The sequence below is a fragment of the Euprymna scolopes genome, chromosome 31 (assembly GCF_053919585.1).
Source record: "Euprymna scolopes isolate OS-2025 chromosome 31, ASM5391958v1, whole genome shotgun sequence".
NCBI lineage: Eukaryota > Metazoa > Mollusca > Cephalopoda > Sepiida > Sepiolidae > Euprymna > Euprymna scolopes.
Window position 1 is genome coordinate 66,369,450 of NC_136512.1, and position 17,361 is coordinate 66,386,810.

Genomic DNA, 17,361 nt, shown 5'->3' on the forward strand with positions numbered 1-17,361 from the left:
AATTTATATGTTCAAAAGGGCAGATATTGTTGCCAACTCAAATGCATTGGATATGTTAAATTTAAAAAATTTGTCACAATAGAAAAGCCTCATATTTTAATTGATTATGTGATGAATATCTACTTAAAAAGATTGTATTTGCCTCTACATTTTTCCATTCAATATTCTTGTCAGTTTTATTAAACGTGTTTATTTGGTATTTCTAGTATTTCAATTCACAAATTAAAATTCTGTTCCTACGCACAATGTTGATTTATTAATGAAAAAAAAAAATGGATCTTCGTATTTATAAAGGTGGGTCATTTATTGCATTTAGATTAAAATATCAAATTCATAGTAAAGTTTTCTAATGTACTAGTCATGTGTATGCAATTGATAACATAAAATTAACTATTTTGCATAGTGCTTTGCAACAGGACATCTCATTAACTATCTGTTTTTAATTCAATGATTTTTTTTCTTTTTTGTTTTGGTGAAAAGTTTGTTTTTGTTTTGTTTTTCCTATAAGATTGCAATTTTAGTATCTTCAATTTCCCTTCGACAATGTTGAAATACAGCTCCTGATAGTAATTTTTAATTCTTATTCAGTCAACACATTTTTAATAATTAAGGGGGGGGGGGAGTAAGCTTTTTTTTTTACATGGATTTCATAGTGTCAGTTTTCATTTAACTATGAATTATTTGTAAGAAAGATTGACGACAATCTCAATATAAACAAATCATTGCTAATGATAGTTTCTTATAAAAATATATCCATTTATTTTTTAATGCACACTTTAAAATATTTTTATAATTGAAAATTGTTTTCATTAAATTGCATTTTTTATCTATGCATACAGCTAGATTTAGATTTTTGTTTTCTACTGAAGCATTGCTTATATATAAAAACACTAACAGGCCGCTTGGCATTGCCCAGTCATAAAATATGCTTCAATGTGATATTTTGATTAATGCAGATTTCGTATTTATTATATTATATTGGACCCAATGATTTTAAAAAGTTAAAAAAAAAAAAAAAAGACTTGTGCACCACAACTAAGAATCGAAACCAAAACGTTTAGCTCACAATTTACCTTTTCCTTTGATGTTAATGGCTGAGCTATGAAGACATGTTTGGCTTCAAGGCTAAAAATTAAAATATGAACTAATATCTATTACACTACACATGCATATTCGTAATGCTGTTGTTCGGCCTTCACCTGGCAAATTTCCTTTTTTTTTTTTTTTTTTAATTTTCACACTTTTACACCGATTTTCTCTGGTTAAAACCCAAATATAAAGTTTTGCATGAGTTCGAATACCCTATATATTAAGTTTAATATCTGTAGACCAAAAACTGGCCGGAGTTTGGTATGCAAAATTTTTAAGGAAATATATATGTATAAAGAAGTTTGTGTTTACTATAATCTTTTTACACAAATATTACGCAAATATAAATCTTAGAATATCTGCATGAATATAATTACACGTAATAGTTACCTAAAGATGATCATACTATAAGAAAACTGAAAACTCTAATAGGGAATTAATTAAAATGGATGTTTAAAAGAATATGCAAATTAGCTAGATCTTTTGCAGATGAATGCAATTCCACAGCTAATATATAACAAAGTTGTATTTTCTTTTTAAATAAATGTAAAAAAGGTTTATAATATGAATATCAATACACACAAAAAAAATTTATAAGAGTATAGATTGTTTAAGTTTAATGTTATGTTTTTACATAAAATAGCATATTAAACATTGCTGTCAATTTTGTATAAAGAAAAATTTAAATTTGTTTAAAATAAGCTTTGTTTAATTTTAAAACTTTTCATACTTGAATTAAGATATGTTTTATTTTAATAAATTAAACTTTCTTTCTCTTATGATTTAATTTGACATTTAACTTTAGTAAGGTAGAATTCAAATTTTTACTTTTATTCTTTAGATAAATATTTTATTATAAAGAGATAAAAATTGGCTGAGTGATATATTTGTACCATTTTTTTTTTTTTTTTTTTTTTTTATGGATGTTAAATGAAAAACTGAAAAACAAAGTAAAATATCCCATAGTTTATTTCTCATAATTTACATTAAATATTTACATGTTTTGAAGTAAGGTCAAATCTGGCTGGGACCATTAAGATAATGATATACAATTCAATAGATTAAAATTACCAGAGAGAAGAGGGAGTGAGAGATTAGTTTATGATCTTTTATCTAAATAACCATAAAGAAACCAGCCTGACCACTGATAGGCTAATATATTAAAACTCTGGATTTTGTTATTTTGCTTGCTTGAATCTTGTCGCCATGCATACTTCATCTGAATTATCAAGAAACTATATAATTTGCTTGATAATGGATGATGTCATAAAAAATGATTGCCAAAAGCTTTTTTTTTGCTTGAAAACAGGTCTATATCACAATGTATTCTGATATTGTGAAATCCTTTGACTATTTAATCCTTGTAAAAAAACATATCAATCCATGTCAATTAATGATATATATATATATATAACATTTATCAACATCCATGCCCCCCTCCTAATTAGCAATTTGCAATTGGAGACCGATGTGCTAATGGTGAAAAAACTTGTCAACCAAATCACCGTATCCAACACACATTTTCAACATTGCAAGCAACACCTACTTAGTACTCCAATGACGGTGTCACAGCTAACCAAATTGATCACTTGTTAAACACTGCTGGTCATCAAGTGTCTTTGATTGTCGAGCATTCCAAAACACAGAAACTAGTAGTGAACTTGGTTTCAATCATGTATTGAGGGACAGGCAAAACTTCATCTTCATCTCAAGGCTTTCAAGTTGCATGCTAAGTTTCTTGGGTATGACATGTCGAAGCTGAAAAGTAAACAATCCAATAATGCCTTCCATATAGAACTATCCAATTGTTTCAAGTTATACTAATCTGAAGATTCTAATATACACTGTCAAGTGTGACCTCCAATCCATGATGTCCGAGACGCTCTCGGACAACTATACCTATTTACTTGCGCTGAAACATACCTCAACTGTTAGAAACTCCCATAAAATTTACACCCTTTTCCATTCAAGCATAAAGACAGGCTGGGATGGTAACCAAATCATCTTTAACCAGAATAGCGACTCAAATCACCAATCAATCCCTCATCTGCTGGAGAGATCACTTTCTCAATCTATCTTGAAATGTTTTAGTTCCCGTTCATAAGATTCCTTATTTTAACTTTTTTTTATTTATTTTCTCTCTTAAAAGATAGATTAAGGTCAATATTTCTGAAAAAAATATTTTTCTAATAAAAATAGTGTAAAATTTTTGGAATTATAATACTTGCAATGAATGCTTAATTTTTTAATTAAAAACTTCTGTATCGATTTTAATTTTATTACATTACTTTTTCACTGTTTAAATGATAAAAATTAATTTTGCCTTTTCTTAAAACATTGACTTTTTATTTCTTTTTCTTTAATTAAAAAATACAAAGAATTGTTAATTACATTTTTAGTTTAAGTGTGAACAATTCTAATCTCTCTATACTACTAAAAATAGATAGGAGATAAGTGTGCACAATGGACGATGTTAAACGATTTCATCAAGAGGAAAGGAAAAAAATCATAACTCGATCAATCACAGGATGATCTACTAAAGGTACATCTAGACCTTGAAATTAAATATACTAAAATTCTGTGGATTTTATTTTGTTTTCGTACCACACTCAATGATCTTGTCCACTAAAACTTGACAAGACATGGGAAGATCCTTTGTCATAAATGGATAATGTTATCCATTAAAAATCATTTGAGATGAAAAAGTCTTTACTGGGATAATAAAAGGATGATTGTTACTGAAACTGGAAATTCGGCTGGTTTGTAATATAATTAAAAATAAATATTACTGACATGTATCCTAGTTAAGATTAAAAATCCGTATTAAAAAAAAAGAAGAAAAAAAAGTAAATCATTTCTGTGTTTATTAAAAGGGAATGAAAGCAATGAAGACATGAAAATGAGTTCAAGAAAAAAGTGTCAGTTTTGTTCTGATGATATAACATAGGGAAGGATATAGACAAAATACAACTGAACTGAACATTTGATAAAAAGATTTTATTGAAATATTTTCAAAGTAGCTGTATTTATCCGGCCATTACCCAAGTGAAACTCTTGGAAAGTTGGAATTTATTTTTTTCATTTCTCAACTATTGGGATTTGAGGTATCCTGAAATTTAAGATTAGCTTCAAAATATGCATTTTTATTCAATTGTAATGTTTTGTTTCTAAATAAAAATAAGATTAATTTTATTTTGAATTAAATGAAAATTGTTTTGGAATATCAACCATAAAAAATCTTAATATTCAGATTTAGGTATTTAAGATGTTAATCTACTAAACTCATTACTGCTCTCCGTGCAGTCTCATCCATGGGTATGATACTAGTTATGTTGCATTCGATCATTTCATATGCATTCAAGCCAAGATTTCCTTAATCTTTCATGCACCTTTTTGCTTAAGATATTCATGCGTGCTATTGTTGATGCAAGGGGTGGCATGCTATACGTAGCTGTGTACATAAGGGATCCAAAATCATGGCACTGTCATTAATTATTGAAACTAACATTATTACTATCAATTTTCTTAAAACTGCACGTGGCTGAATACACAAGGCATCCGAAATCTTACCAATGTCATCTTCTGGAAGGATGCAGTTTAAGAAATTCTTTCTAGTTTGTTGCCACTCACCCACGTCATTGTGGCACAGCCATTCTAATAAACGATGATTAAAACAAATGTTAGAAAATATCTAATTTTCTAAGAAAAAAAAAAAAAAAAAAAAAAGTAAATTATCTGTAGTTTGGGGTTGTTTACTTTTTGTTTTATTTTACGGTCTTAATATGACTTCATTTTGGAACATCTTGTTTTGAATATTTGTTTTCCTTTTAGTTGAAAAAAAAATGTTTCTAGGGTTACTTTTATTGTATATGGATGTCAAATAAGCACTAGCAACTTGAACCAGCATTGTTTGGATATTGAACATGTTAATCTTACCTAATAAAAAAGGGTGGGATAAGTATAAATCTTCTCCTTCAGTCCATTCATGAATTAAAGGTTAATATTTAGTATGCGTTTTTTTTTTTGTTTTTTGCTATAGCTCTGTTTTTTTTTTTTTTTTTTTTTTTTTCATTTGTGTAGAAACTGCTTTTAATCTGAACTTATACTACTATTCCTCTCCTGACATTTTTCGTTTCCTCTTCCACTATTAAAAATTGAATGTTAATGATGTAGCGATTTTAATGTTATTTTCAAATTTACTTGACAAATATATTTATTTTCCCTTCTAAGATGTGACGATTAAGAACATTTCATTTAAAGAAAAATTTTCGATAGTTTAGTATTTACTTTTCTAAGACAATTGGGAAATAATTGTTATATCAAAAGGAATAATAGAATTTTTATTCCTTAGAAAAGAATTTAGAAAATTGAGAACCTATTATGACAGCAATTATATTTTAAAGGTAAAATGAATTGTATGGCATGAAAAATAAAGCAAAACTATTTAAAAATATTAATGGGAATAATGATTTGTTTGAGCAAGAGAATAAAATAAAAGTACTCACAGAATATGAATGTGGAAATATTTGGTCACTTAAGGGCTACATATATCGAATTAAGTTTCAAGACGTTTATTTTGTAAGAAAATTTAAATAAAAACAAGTGAAGCATGCATGGTCCCTTGTGAGTGCACAGTGAACGAAGTATAAAAAAATGACTAAGTTCAGCCTTTGCCCCCCACCACCCCACCCATTTAGCCCCAAAAGTCTCTAGGGGACGTCAAATCCTGGTGAAAATGAACAAACGGTGCAGTTTTAAGCCTTAACATATAGAGTTTTCCCGAAAAAGCCATTCTATTACTTTTTACTCCTATTGTGTTTAATGTTTGTGCAAAATTTCAAAAAAAATTCCAAGGCATAGTTATTGAGAAAAGTGCAGACAGACGAACGGACAAAGTGAATTTACAGGTCCACCCTCCTTTGTTGGGGGATTAAAAATGCTATAAAAGATTGTTACTGGCTTTGAGATTGAAAGGAAGACAGTAAAATGCATTCAGAATAATTTACTAATCTGCCATGAAAAGTCAAAGCATGTAAAGATAATTTTGTTAGATGTTATGCCAAGACTTATTGATTTATCTCTCCGTCTTTCTATCCTCACAGGTTCATTTTATCAATGATCCGCCACAACAGAAGAGAGAATCAACTGTTTTATTTTTTAATTTAAAGTGTCATAACTAAATACTCTATAAAAAAAAGTTCCATATGAAACAATGTTTACTTGATTTGAACAATGTTGAATGTGTAACACAAGCATTTCAGAAAAATAAAATTTATGGTAACAATATCAAAATCACATTTCACTCTTAACTCCACCTGATTAAGAAATTCATTATTACTGCATGCTTTTGTATATTTCAAAATCGTTCATAACTTTTCGTAATTTAAAAATTTTCTTTTTCTTTTCAATGAAAACTTTTCTAATCAGGTAGGGTTTTGTCAACACTTTTCAATTACTTGAAACTTGGAATTTTCTCTAGTGATGGTGATATTTACTGATACAATGGATTTATTAGTTACTAGCATACCTACCCAGCATTGCTTATAACCATACAAAACAAAAGTTTAAGTATCTATCATTTTTACATTAAAATTCCTATCTTTCTACTCATCTCGATCTCTATTCCACCCCCACCCTCGTTTTTCCACATCCTTCACCCCTCTTTCACCTTTGCCCAGATTATTCCTCTCATTTTTTATGTATTGAAAATGTGATTCATCTGCTTTTGGTTTTAAAATTATTGCTCCCGGGCAACAATTTTTCCCATCCCGCTTCCTCAAAAATATGAAATTTTTTTGTTTTCATTTATTCTCAGGCCTAAGTTGTCTTCCCCATCTGGGACCTATATTTATTTTAGTGTATCTCCACACAAGTTTCTTCATTATTTGGATTCATCGGACTACTGTTTGCATCTTGAGTGTGATTTTCATGTTTCGGTCGATGTAATCTCTGACCTTCTTCAGTTGTATGCTGTCGAACTCGGGAATCTGGATGGAATTTTGAGCGGAATCCTTTATTTACTTCATGGGGTAGCACCTCGTTCCATCAACCATGACTGGATAGAGGTCCTAAGTAATTCGCAAGTGTATTTTTTCAATCGCCCATACTGAGGATTAAACGTTCAGGAGAATATCACTTTTTACAATTTGTTTTTCCAAGGACTTTAAGGACCCGTGGCGCAGTGGTTAGAGTATTTGAAAATATCAATTGTAAAAAGTGAAGATTGAAGGTTCAATCCCCAGTGTGGTTGACCAAAAAATACAATTGCGAATTACTTAGGACCTCTATCCAGTCATGGCTGACGGAACAAGAGCATGCTACCCCCATGAAGTAAATAAAGGGTTCCCTCGAAATTACGTCTAAATTCCTGAGTTTGACAAGATACACCTGAAGGTCCGAGGTTACATTGACCAAAACGTGAAAATAAGTCAAGATGAGAACAGTAGTCCGATGAATCCAAATAATGGGAATAACTCATCTCAAAAATTCAGAAACATCATCTCGAGGTTCTTGTTTTCCCCTTCTCCATCAAGCATATACCATATTGCGAATAAACTACTCTCTTCTTGCACACATCTGCTCCATTTATTGAATACTGACTCCTAAGCAATGCAGAGTATTTTTTTTCTGGTATACAATAGTGTAACAAAATACAATGAAAATCTTTCTTTCAGACCAATATAGCATTTAAAAACACCTGCTGTATGTAGAATTCCTCTAAGATATTAATGACTTTCAGGCAACATAAAATAAACGCATCTACTTTATTTTTGCTAAAATCATCCTTTCTGATTTTCATGCCTATCCCTCCCTAGTTCAAAGAGAAGCTTAAATTGCTGAGTAGAATGGGAATTAGTGTTTTCTTTACAAATTATTGCTGAAAAACTACAACCCCCAACCCAACAAAATCTGTTTCATATCCCTGTTAGAAGTGCACTTCCATTATCTTCCCCAGTTAATTTTATCTCAATATACACTTTTAGATTTTAGGTAAATTCCCTAACCTTTTTTACTGTAGGCACAGACATTGAAAGATATACGTATTAGTATAATACTATTAATATCACTCAGAACAATATTTATAACATTTATTTGGGATCACCTTTTCCAGTTAAAATTTTAAAAAATTAGGATATTGAAGTTTATCTTCTAGCTTTGCACTGGATATCTGTAAAAAGCAAGGACATTTTATTCCTTAGAAAAGAATTATTTATAGAAATTACAAAATAAACACAGTAACAGATTGCTCAATTTTTCCTAGGCAACACCAGTAGGCATCCTGTGCGTTGATTTATAAATGTATTCATTCATATTCAAATATTCTCTTAGAATTGTTTCAACTACTTAAAGTTGAGTTAATTTTCATCCTTACATATTTTCTATAATAAATATTTTCTTTTTCAGCTCCAAAATGTGGGGATCAATGCATCAAATATTGGTTTCAGTACTCTTACCATGGAGTCAGATAAATACATTTGTATCAGAGAAAAAGTTGGAGAAACTGCTCAAGTGGTTATCATCGATTTAAATGATGCGACTAATCCTATCAGACGGCCTATCTCTGCTGATTCTGCCATCATGAACCCAGCGAGTAAAGTCATTGCATTAAAAGGTAAGCTGCTAATTTCTTTTTTAGCCTTTTGACCTGATTTTTTATCATGCTTTATTTTTTTATTTTTTCCACTGAAAAATTTCAGACCAATCGTGTGTCATTTTACTATAGTATACAAATTTAATCATTTTTATTTATGCCTAAAAGTAGCTAACTTTAAAGAAGTTATTAAATTTTTATGTGTGAACACCATGGAAAATAAAAGAACAAAATAAACAATTAGTGTTTCATATAAATTTAATAAAATGAATAAACTAATTAAACAGTAAAAAAGTATTCTCTTGTTTTTTAATTAAACTTTTAATTTTGGTAATTTAGAAATGGATTTCTTATGTGACCCAAAGAATGAAATCAATTTGCCTTTTCACTAAGAAAAATCAAGTCTCTCCCTTTTAAAGGAACATTTGAACAGGAAATGAAGCAATATTGTGAAACAGAACTTTTAAAATCAAAACAATCGTTGCATTAAAAGAATTTAAAAAATTATAGTTAATAAAATAAGCATTTAAAAAAAAAAACAATATGCAAATTTAACTTGCAATTCTTATATACATAAACTGTATATAAAAAAAAGATGATGCATCTATTGAATAGGTTGAATTAACTTTATACATAATGCGTTTTGATTTTTCTTTTCATGTGAGAATTTTTATTTTTATTTTATTGCTTTTTCACCCCAGACAAGGCACAGTGCCACTTTAATGTGTGTCTGTGTGAGGGGGGGGGGGCTACTGTTTGGGATATAATTGCAGGGATACTATGAAGGGAGTTTTGCAGCAAGATGTCTGTTTACATTACACTTCTGCATGTCAGTAAAGTCAGGGAAGCAGGAACCCGGAAGGGAATTCCAAAACCTAGCAGTTCTGGGAAAGAAACTACTTTCTGGCATTTGGGGGTCTCTACTGTATAGAGGTGGGATTTTACTGCTTGTTGGGCTTTTCAGGGGTTACAAGGGCTTGTAGTTCGTCGGAGCATATACCATTAAAATACTTATAAAAGAGACAGATGCAACATTTTGTCGATGGGAGAAAGGCAACTGTCGCATTTTAATCATTTAGGTATCTAATTATATATATGTCTCCAATTATCTCTTAATTTGTTCCAGTTAGTGTTTGTCTGTTACACCTTTGCATTATATTGTATTCTATAAATTACCTTTATATACGCACTAAACAATGTTTCAAGCCAACTACATTAATCAGAGATATTTATAATTATTAATGAATGTTTATAATGGGGATTGCCACTTTGTGGAAGACCATTACTTCAAGGTTGCAATGACAAGTTGTGAGCATGCAGATATCTTGGCAGGCTTCATTTAAATTTTTTTTTCTTTAATTTTCTTATGTTTTTGTTTTTACTGGAGATGGGCCATCCTATAGGATGCCACACATTCATCCATTATTTCATAAACTCGACTCGAGATCTTAAGATTCTAACCATCCTTTTAAGTGCAATTTGGATCTCTTTTGCACTTGGCTCACTAGGTATATTTATCAAATAGTTGTTGAAATTCATTGAACCCAGTAGTGCTTAGGATTACTTAAATGATAGGGTTTATTTTTCATATTGTACATAATACCTTAGCATTTAGTTATCTTCTTCTCAGTTCTGTTTAAACCAGCATTGTTAGGGACACTGACTTCAATGAGAATTTCTACTCTCTCTGTCTTCCATATCTCGTCAGATTTAACTGCTCCATTTTTATGCAAGTGTAGGAATGCCATAGTTATGGTGCATGATTTATTTCCAACAGTTCCCAAGACTTGCTGTTACACTAAATATTCAATTTCTTACAGATGGTCAAGTGGAGATATTTACACCCTCCATTATGTTGCATTCTATAGAAGCTGTCCTAGCAAAACCTTATCACTGGATGTTAGGTGACTCACATTCTTGGGAAGCTATTAGCATCCTCATCTAATCGTAGTGGAGTGATCCTCTTCCAGAAAATATTTGAAATGTTGTTGGTTGGCTCAATTTTTTAGTTTTTGTCTGTGGAAGGTCTTGGTATATTTCTGATAGCTAACTTGGGATGTTTCTAATTTTACAAATATTGCTGCTGGTATAACATACAAGACCATTTGCTTCCGTTAGTATGTCTCTTGACAAACTCTATCGTGTGAACCACACAAATAGTCAGGCTGAAATGTCTTGAATGTTGTAAACTGGCCACTTTTGTAAAGAATGCTGAATATACTCTATTTGTTTTGCCTCAAAACTTTATCAGCCATTTTGCTCTCAACTATTTTATATATATATGTGTGTGTGTGTGTTTGTAACAGATGTCTCCACTTCATTCTTATGTTTTTTGTTTATCCTCTAATATTAGCAGTGTTTCAGTTAATGATAAAGCAATGCAGATGTTTTTTTATCCACAAAGCAAATTAGCATTGTTATGTAAAAAACCAAAATGTTACTGGATGGCTACTGTAAAGAATTTCCTATGTTCTATGAAAATCTTATATACTAGCAGTTCAGCCCAGCTTTGCTCAGACCCTATGTACTGTTCATAACTTTGTGTGTGTATTAAAAAGTTTGACTCCTGTCCAGGTAACCTACAACTAAAATTTCAAGTGTTTAGACCCAAAATTGGTGGAGGGGTTTGGTAGAGTCTGCAAAGGTCACCTCTTTCAACTTTGACCTCTTGGCAGTCAAATTTTCACCCAAAAACTTATTAAAAAGCTTGCTGCATGTCTGAATACCCTTTATGTAAAATTTCAAATGTTTAGACCCAAAATTTGCTGAATAGTTTGCTAGAGACTACAAAGGTCAAATCTTTTTAACTTTGACCCCTTGGTAGCCAAATTTTCAGCCAAAAACCAATTAAAAAGCTTGTCTTATGTAAAATTTCAAATGTTTAGACCAAAAATTGGCTAAGAGGTAAAATTCTTTTAACTTTGACCCCAATTTTGACGTCTTAACACTATTTTGGGCTCGAATCAAGTTAAAAGTTTGATCCATGTCCAAGGAACCTACATCTAAAATTTCAAGTGTTTAGACCCAAAATTAGTGGAAGTGTTTGGTAGAGTTTTCAAAGGTCAAATCATTAACTTTGACAGACAAAGTTCTGGCTGAAAACCAATTAAAGATTTTTTCAAATCTCAATATCCCTTATGTCAAATGTTGAGTCTGTAGACTGAAAATTGTTCACTTTTATAGATATGTTCTTTACATTAGTCATATATTAGAATATATTTTGGGTTATAGTTTGCTTTTTAACATTTCCAGAGTCTATGATTTAGTCTACTCAAGATTCTGAATCTTTTTTTTTTTTTTTTTTTTTTGCATAGTCTGCTATATTCTAGAGAAAGAAGAAATGACAATTTGTAGAAAAGTTTTAATTTCGTTCAAAAAATTTTTTTTTTTTTTTTTAACAAAATGTTTGAGATTTTCTGACATATTTGTGAATTTTAATAATTTTTATCTTTTCAGCTGGCAAAACTTTACAGATATTCAATATAGAGATGAAAAGCAAAATGAAGGCACATGCGATGACGGAAGACGTTACCTTTTGGAAATGGATTTCTGTCAATACAGTAGCTCTTGTCACAGACACGGCTGTGTATCATTGGAGTATGGAAGGTAAGTAAGAAATATATATATATTAGAAAAATCCTTTATTAACAAGAACGGATATTAAAATGTGTCCATTTCAATTCGTTTTAAGTAATCACTTGTATCAAACACTTCCCCATGGCAAAGAACTCCAAAAACGGATGAACATTTACTCTTTCTCGTTAGCATTTCTGGAGTCTTAGTAATTGTCTGTATTTTTGAGATGAAGTGTTTTCATTGATTGAGATTGTCGGACTGACTTCCTTATCTTGGTTGTTATAGTCACAACGTTTCGTCTGTTTTGCCCTCCGGCCTTCAGGTGTTTTGTATCGAACTGTCACTGGGACATATGGCCAAGTGGTCCTAGACGTTGTAAAAGTTTAGTTACCCAAAGGTGCTGAGTTCAATCCTGAACGAAGGCAGTGAAAAGTAACATTCAAAACAGAGAATCAGCAACTGTCCCAGAGCCTAGCTGGAGTCCGAACACGGTACCCCCGTAATAATAATAAAGGGTTGGGTTCGAGACTCCTAACAAACAGTTCCCCAGTTCGATACAAAACACCTGATGAAGGCCGGAGGGCAAAACGGACGAAACGTGACTATAACAACCAAAATGAGGAAGTCAGTCCGACAATCTCAATCAATTTCTGGAGTCTGTTTACTGAAATTCAATTTGTCAATGGAAGCTTGGCAGTAAATTGCCATACAGAAACCAATGTCATTCTGTTATGCTTGATAGCATGGAAAAATCTTATAACATATTTCAAGCTATCCAACATTTTTTTTTTTTTTTCAGTTTCATCATTACCCACTTGCAAATGTGCTGCAAAGCATGTTGATCGTTAAACCTAATCAATATTTTATTTACCATTTACTTTCTAAAATCATGACTTAAGTTTTAAAAAAAATATTTTGAATCAGATAACGATGGAAATTTGTCACCATCCTTTAAATGCCACCTATGAAGTCGTTATTAAAATTCAGTCTGTCTGACTTGTCCACCAACTTTCAGTCAGGGACATCCAACAAACAGTCATTACTTTATCACCTTTCAGCTATAAGCAAACTGGGATTTGACGTGCAAGATTACACCTCCAGCCATGCACATACACACGCACACTTTAATGAAGGGATTATATATTAAAAAAAAAAAAAAAATCCAGATTGTTTTTAAAAACTGAAAAAGACCATAGTCAAAACTTGACAATCCCAAAAATAGTGACAATTTTACATGTCCTATCCAGATATGTTTGTAACACTAAGGTGCACATTTAAAACATCATTGAACAACAATTTCTTTTTTCCTCTCTGTCAGACATTTCTGACTAAACGTTAGGCATAGACTGATGCATATTTCTATCAAATATGCTTGGATTACAGAAAGGATTGTGGATTTTATTAATGACTAGTGGGGGGTACCCGGCATTGCCCGGGTATTTGGAGATGTGTGTGTTTTTATATATATATAGACTAGCGGAGGTTGCCCGGCCTTGCCCGATCGTAAAATGTTTAAATATATTTAAATTCATGCAGATTTCATATTATTAGAGCCAATTCTCTATTGAATATTATATTGTACCTAATATATAATACTGACTTCAAAAGCTAAAAAAATATACTTGGGTGCCATTAGCTAGAATTGAAACCAAAACATTTAGTGCTCCAGCTGTGTTCCCTACCATTTGAGCTATCAACAAGAAAGATTTAAAATTAGACCACTTCAAGCTATGAATGAATTTGCGCAAAAATAATAGAAATGTCAGCAAATTGAAATGAACATTATGTATTTCAGTTTGCCAACATATTTCTGTACATGTTATTTATCCATCCATACAAAGATTTTACTCATTATAAACCATCCTTGGTGTATTATTACTATTTCCTGTTACTTTCAGCGTTATGTGACCAGTAGTTTAAGAGTTTATTGGTTAAATATTTACACACGAACACTTATCTACTGTTTTATTTATAAAGAAGATTTCATGGGGGGGGGGGGTTATCACCCTGTAATTGGAATTTGTTAAGGTATAAATTTGTAATTTTATAGTTTGATATATTTTTGTAAATGTTTATTAATTAGTTTTAATTTTACTGTTCTTACCAGTAAAACCATTTTCCCCCTTTATTAAACCATGGTCACAAAACCGTTAGCAATAGACAGGGGCTAATTAGGGAATACATGAAACAGGAATATCATGATAGACAATACAGAACTCTGAAAATGTGACAGTGATACATGTTTAATCACAATTCATATCAGCTATAACTTTAAAAAAAAAAATATTATAAAATTTAAAACATTGTCGATAAAATGACATTGCAGTTTTTCAAAATTACAATAATGAGAAATATTTTATGTTTTAACTGTTAGTATGAATTAACATTTTTCAGTAAAAATTAAATTTCTTTAGCATTTATAGGCATTTCTTCCTACTTTATTCCTTTTCTCTTTTCATACCAAAGTAGAACAAATGTACACATCACTAAAAAACAAAAAAAAAAAAATAGAATAATGGTAGTATAAGATTTGTTAAATATTTTTCTCTTTTTCTAAAGTATTTCCAGGATAATTCCTGTAAAGTTTAAACAAGTTTTTTGTGTTAATGTATACGTAATCTGCTTTAACAATTTCTTTGCTGTTTTTTATCAGGATACTGTTTTACCTCAACCTCTCTAAGTTAAAATAGCAACTGTAAAAATAAACTATTTTCATAACACTGAACAAATTGATAGCAGGGATTCTCCACACATTCCTTAGATAATCAAATTAATACGAAATGGTGTAGAAATTAAAAAAAATAAATAAATAAAAATAAAATAAAACTTGGATTTTTGTTTTCAAATTTTTTCATCTGCTTTCGGATGGTACTATGCTTGTGAAATTGGATTGTCATTTATCAATCTAGGTTTTGGTAGTTTTAGTCTCAACAGATAATTTAATTTTTATTCTTTAAAATCAGATTTTTTTTACAAATCCAGCAATACTGGAATCGTCTAATATACAAGAAAACTTAATTACAAAAGTAGGTTTTTGTTTATTGAGGAAATTAAATCTGTCATTTTCTTACTTACAGGATCTGATGATGCAGGTTTGTTTTGTTTTTCAAGTTTGAGGGTTGGGATTTTTTTTTTTTTTTTGCTTTTCCCTCTTTTTGGTGAACAAACACTGTGTGGGGATTTTTTTCTTTTTTCTCAAGTTTCTTTCCTTTGAATTAAGTTATATACTCTCCCATTGTTTGCATAACTTACCTTTATTCATGACACTATTCTACAGCAATACCTTTTTTATGAACACTTACCAACAACTTTACAAATTTTGATATATAAGGCAAAGTAAAATGTATAAAATAAAAAAGAGTAATTTAGTTTTTTTAAGCATGTAAATATTAAAAACCTACAAATACATCAAGGAATTATAGAAGGCAATGTGGTAATTGTGTTGTGATATAGTTCTGTTTCAGATGATTATTTCAATAATTCAAAGTTTCTGATCTTGGTTCAACTCATCAGCAATGTGTAAAATTGATGTTAAACCAAATATGATGGTTGTTCAGTTACTGTAACATCTAAAGTTTTTTTTCATTTTGATGCTCTCTAAAAAAAAAAAAAAAAGTCGGAGTTTGCATCAGCTGAAACTTTGAATAGTAGTAGGAATAAATCATTATTGCTTGTATTTTTCCAAATGTTTTGGAAGTATCCTTTCATAATTTGAATTATTTTTTATATCTTATTTTCAAACCTCTTGTTAAAAAGAACCTGGTACATAATTTGAACAGATTCTACTCATGAAATAGTAAAATGTGATAAGTATAGAAAAATATAAACCAAAATATGTAACATACTATTATCTTGCCTTCTATAATCCTTTTGTATTTGCTGGTTTTCATTCATTGCTTTAGCTATCAATAATAGTAGTTATATAGTTTAAAATATAATTATTTTTTAATATAATTAATCAATATGAAATATTCTAATTTATACTTTCATATTCAATAAATTTTTTATTAAATTACAAATACTTGACCGAACACTGTTAAATTCAAGTTCTTTGTAATCCTTCCTTTTTTCTTCAAATTGCAATATTTTATCTTAAAAATAAACATGTTATCAATTTGAAATTAATCTCGTTCACAGGTGAATTCATCCATGAAAATTGTTTTTTTAAATCAAACTGAAACCTGAAGAGAAACTTCTTTACATATCATTCTGACATATAAGCTGTCAAAAGCATTTTATAGTTCAGAGAGTAAAGTTATGAAAACCATGATATCACATTACCAGTCTCTTTTTGTATTGTATTTTTTCTCAAACTTGTGCCTTTTCTGAAAAAAAAAAAATATATATATATATATCAAAACAATCTAGGAGATCTGAGGGAAAGTTTTTAATAGACAAATTTTTACATCACAACCATAGCTAGAATTATTCAATTACATCAATCAAAATAATCTTATTTGGGAACTAAAAATCTGTTTTAAATAGGCATAAAAAAAAAATACCCTTTTCTAAATATACGAGGGGTGTGCAATAAGTAATGCCCTTGACCCACTTCCAGTTGTCTGATCTGGCTGAAATTTTGCATGTGCAATGATTTTATATATCTACGGGTTATGTTGCAAATTACAGCTCTGAACTAATTGTGGTTTCTGTTTTACAGGTGTTTGAACTGAGTCAGGTGTGAAATGTAGCCTGTTGAATGTCGAGCAGTGATCTGGTTTTTATATTTGAAAGGGCGCACACCACAGGAGACTTTTGATGAAATGAAAGAAACTTATGGTGATAATGCCCCATCATATGACCTTATAGAACGCTGGCATCATGAATTCAAACATGGCCGGAAGTCTGTGGAAACAGCTCCCAGACCTGCCCCCCCCTTCTGCCATTGATGAGGCATCTGTCCGTCAAGCTGAGGCTGCCATTTTGGAAGATCAGCGCATTACTATTCGCCAAATAGCCCAAGATGTCAAGATTAGTACAGGGTCTGTGGAAACTATCATTCATGACCTTTTGCATATGCATAAGGTGTCTGCCAGATGGATTCCCAGGTTGCTCACACCATTCCAGAAGCGAGTGCTCGAGGATGAATTTGGAGATGTGCCAAG

The 17,361-nt window shown here is 30.6% G+C and overlaps 1 protein-coding gene across 4 annotated transcripts in view; it reads left to right on the top strand.

Annotated features, from left to right (window-relative positions):
* LOC145255778 (clathrin heavy chain 1) overlaps positions 1-17,361 on the top strand; it is a 148,082-nt gene that overhangs the window by 39,172 nt on the left and 91,549 nt on the right. For 2 of the 4 annotated variants that reach the window (XM_080114441.1, XM_080114443.1), the window contains exons 2-4: positions 8,494-8,701; positions 12,137-12,286; positions 15,334-15,348. In XM_080114441.1, the coding sequence (XP_079970567.1) occupies positions 8,494-8,701; positions 12,137-12,286; positions 15,334-15,348 (373 nt within the window). The remainder of the gene's footprint in view (positions 1-8,493; positions 8,702-12,136; positions 12,287-15,333; positions 15,349-17,361) is intronic. The other 2 variants (XM_080114442.1, XM_080114446.1) reach the window with 1 other exon arrangement.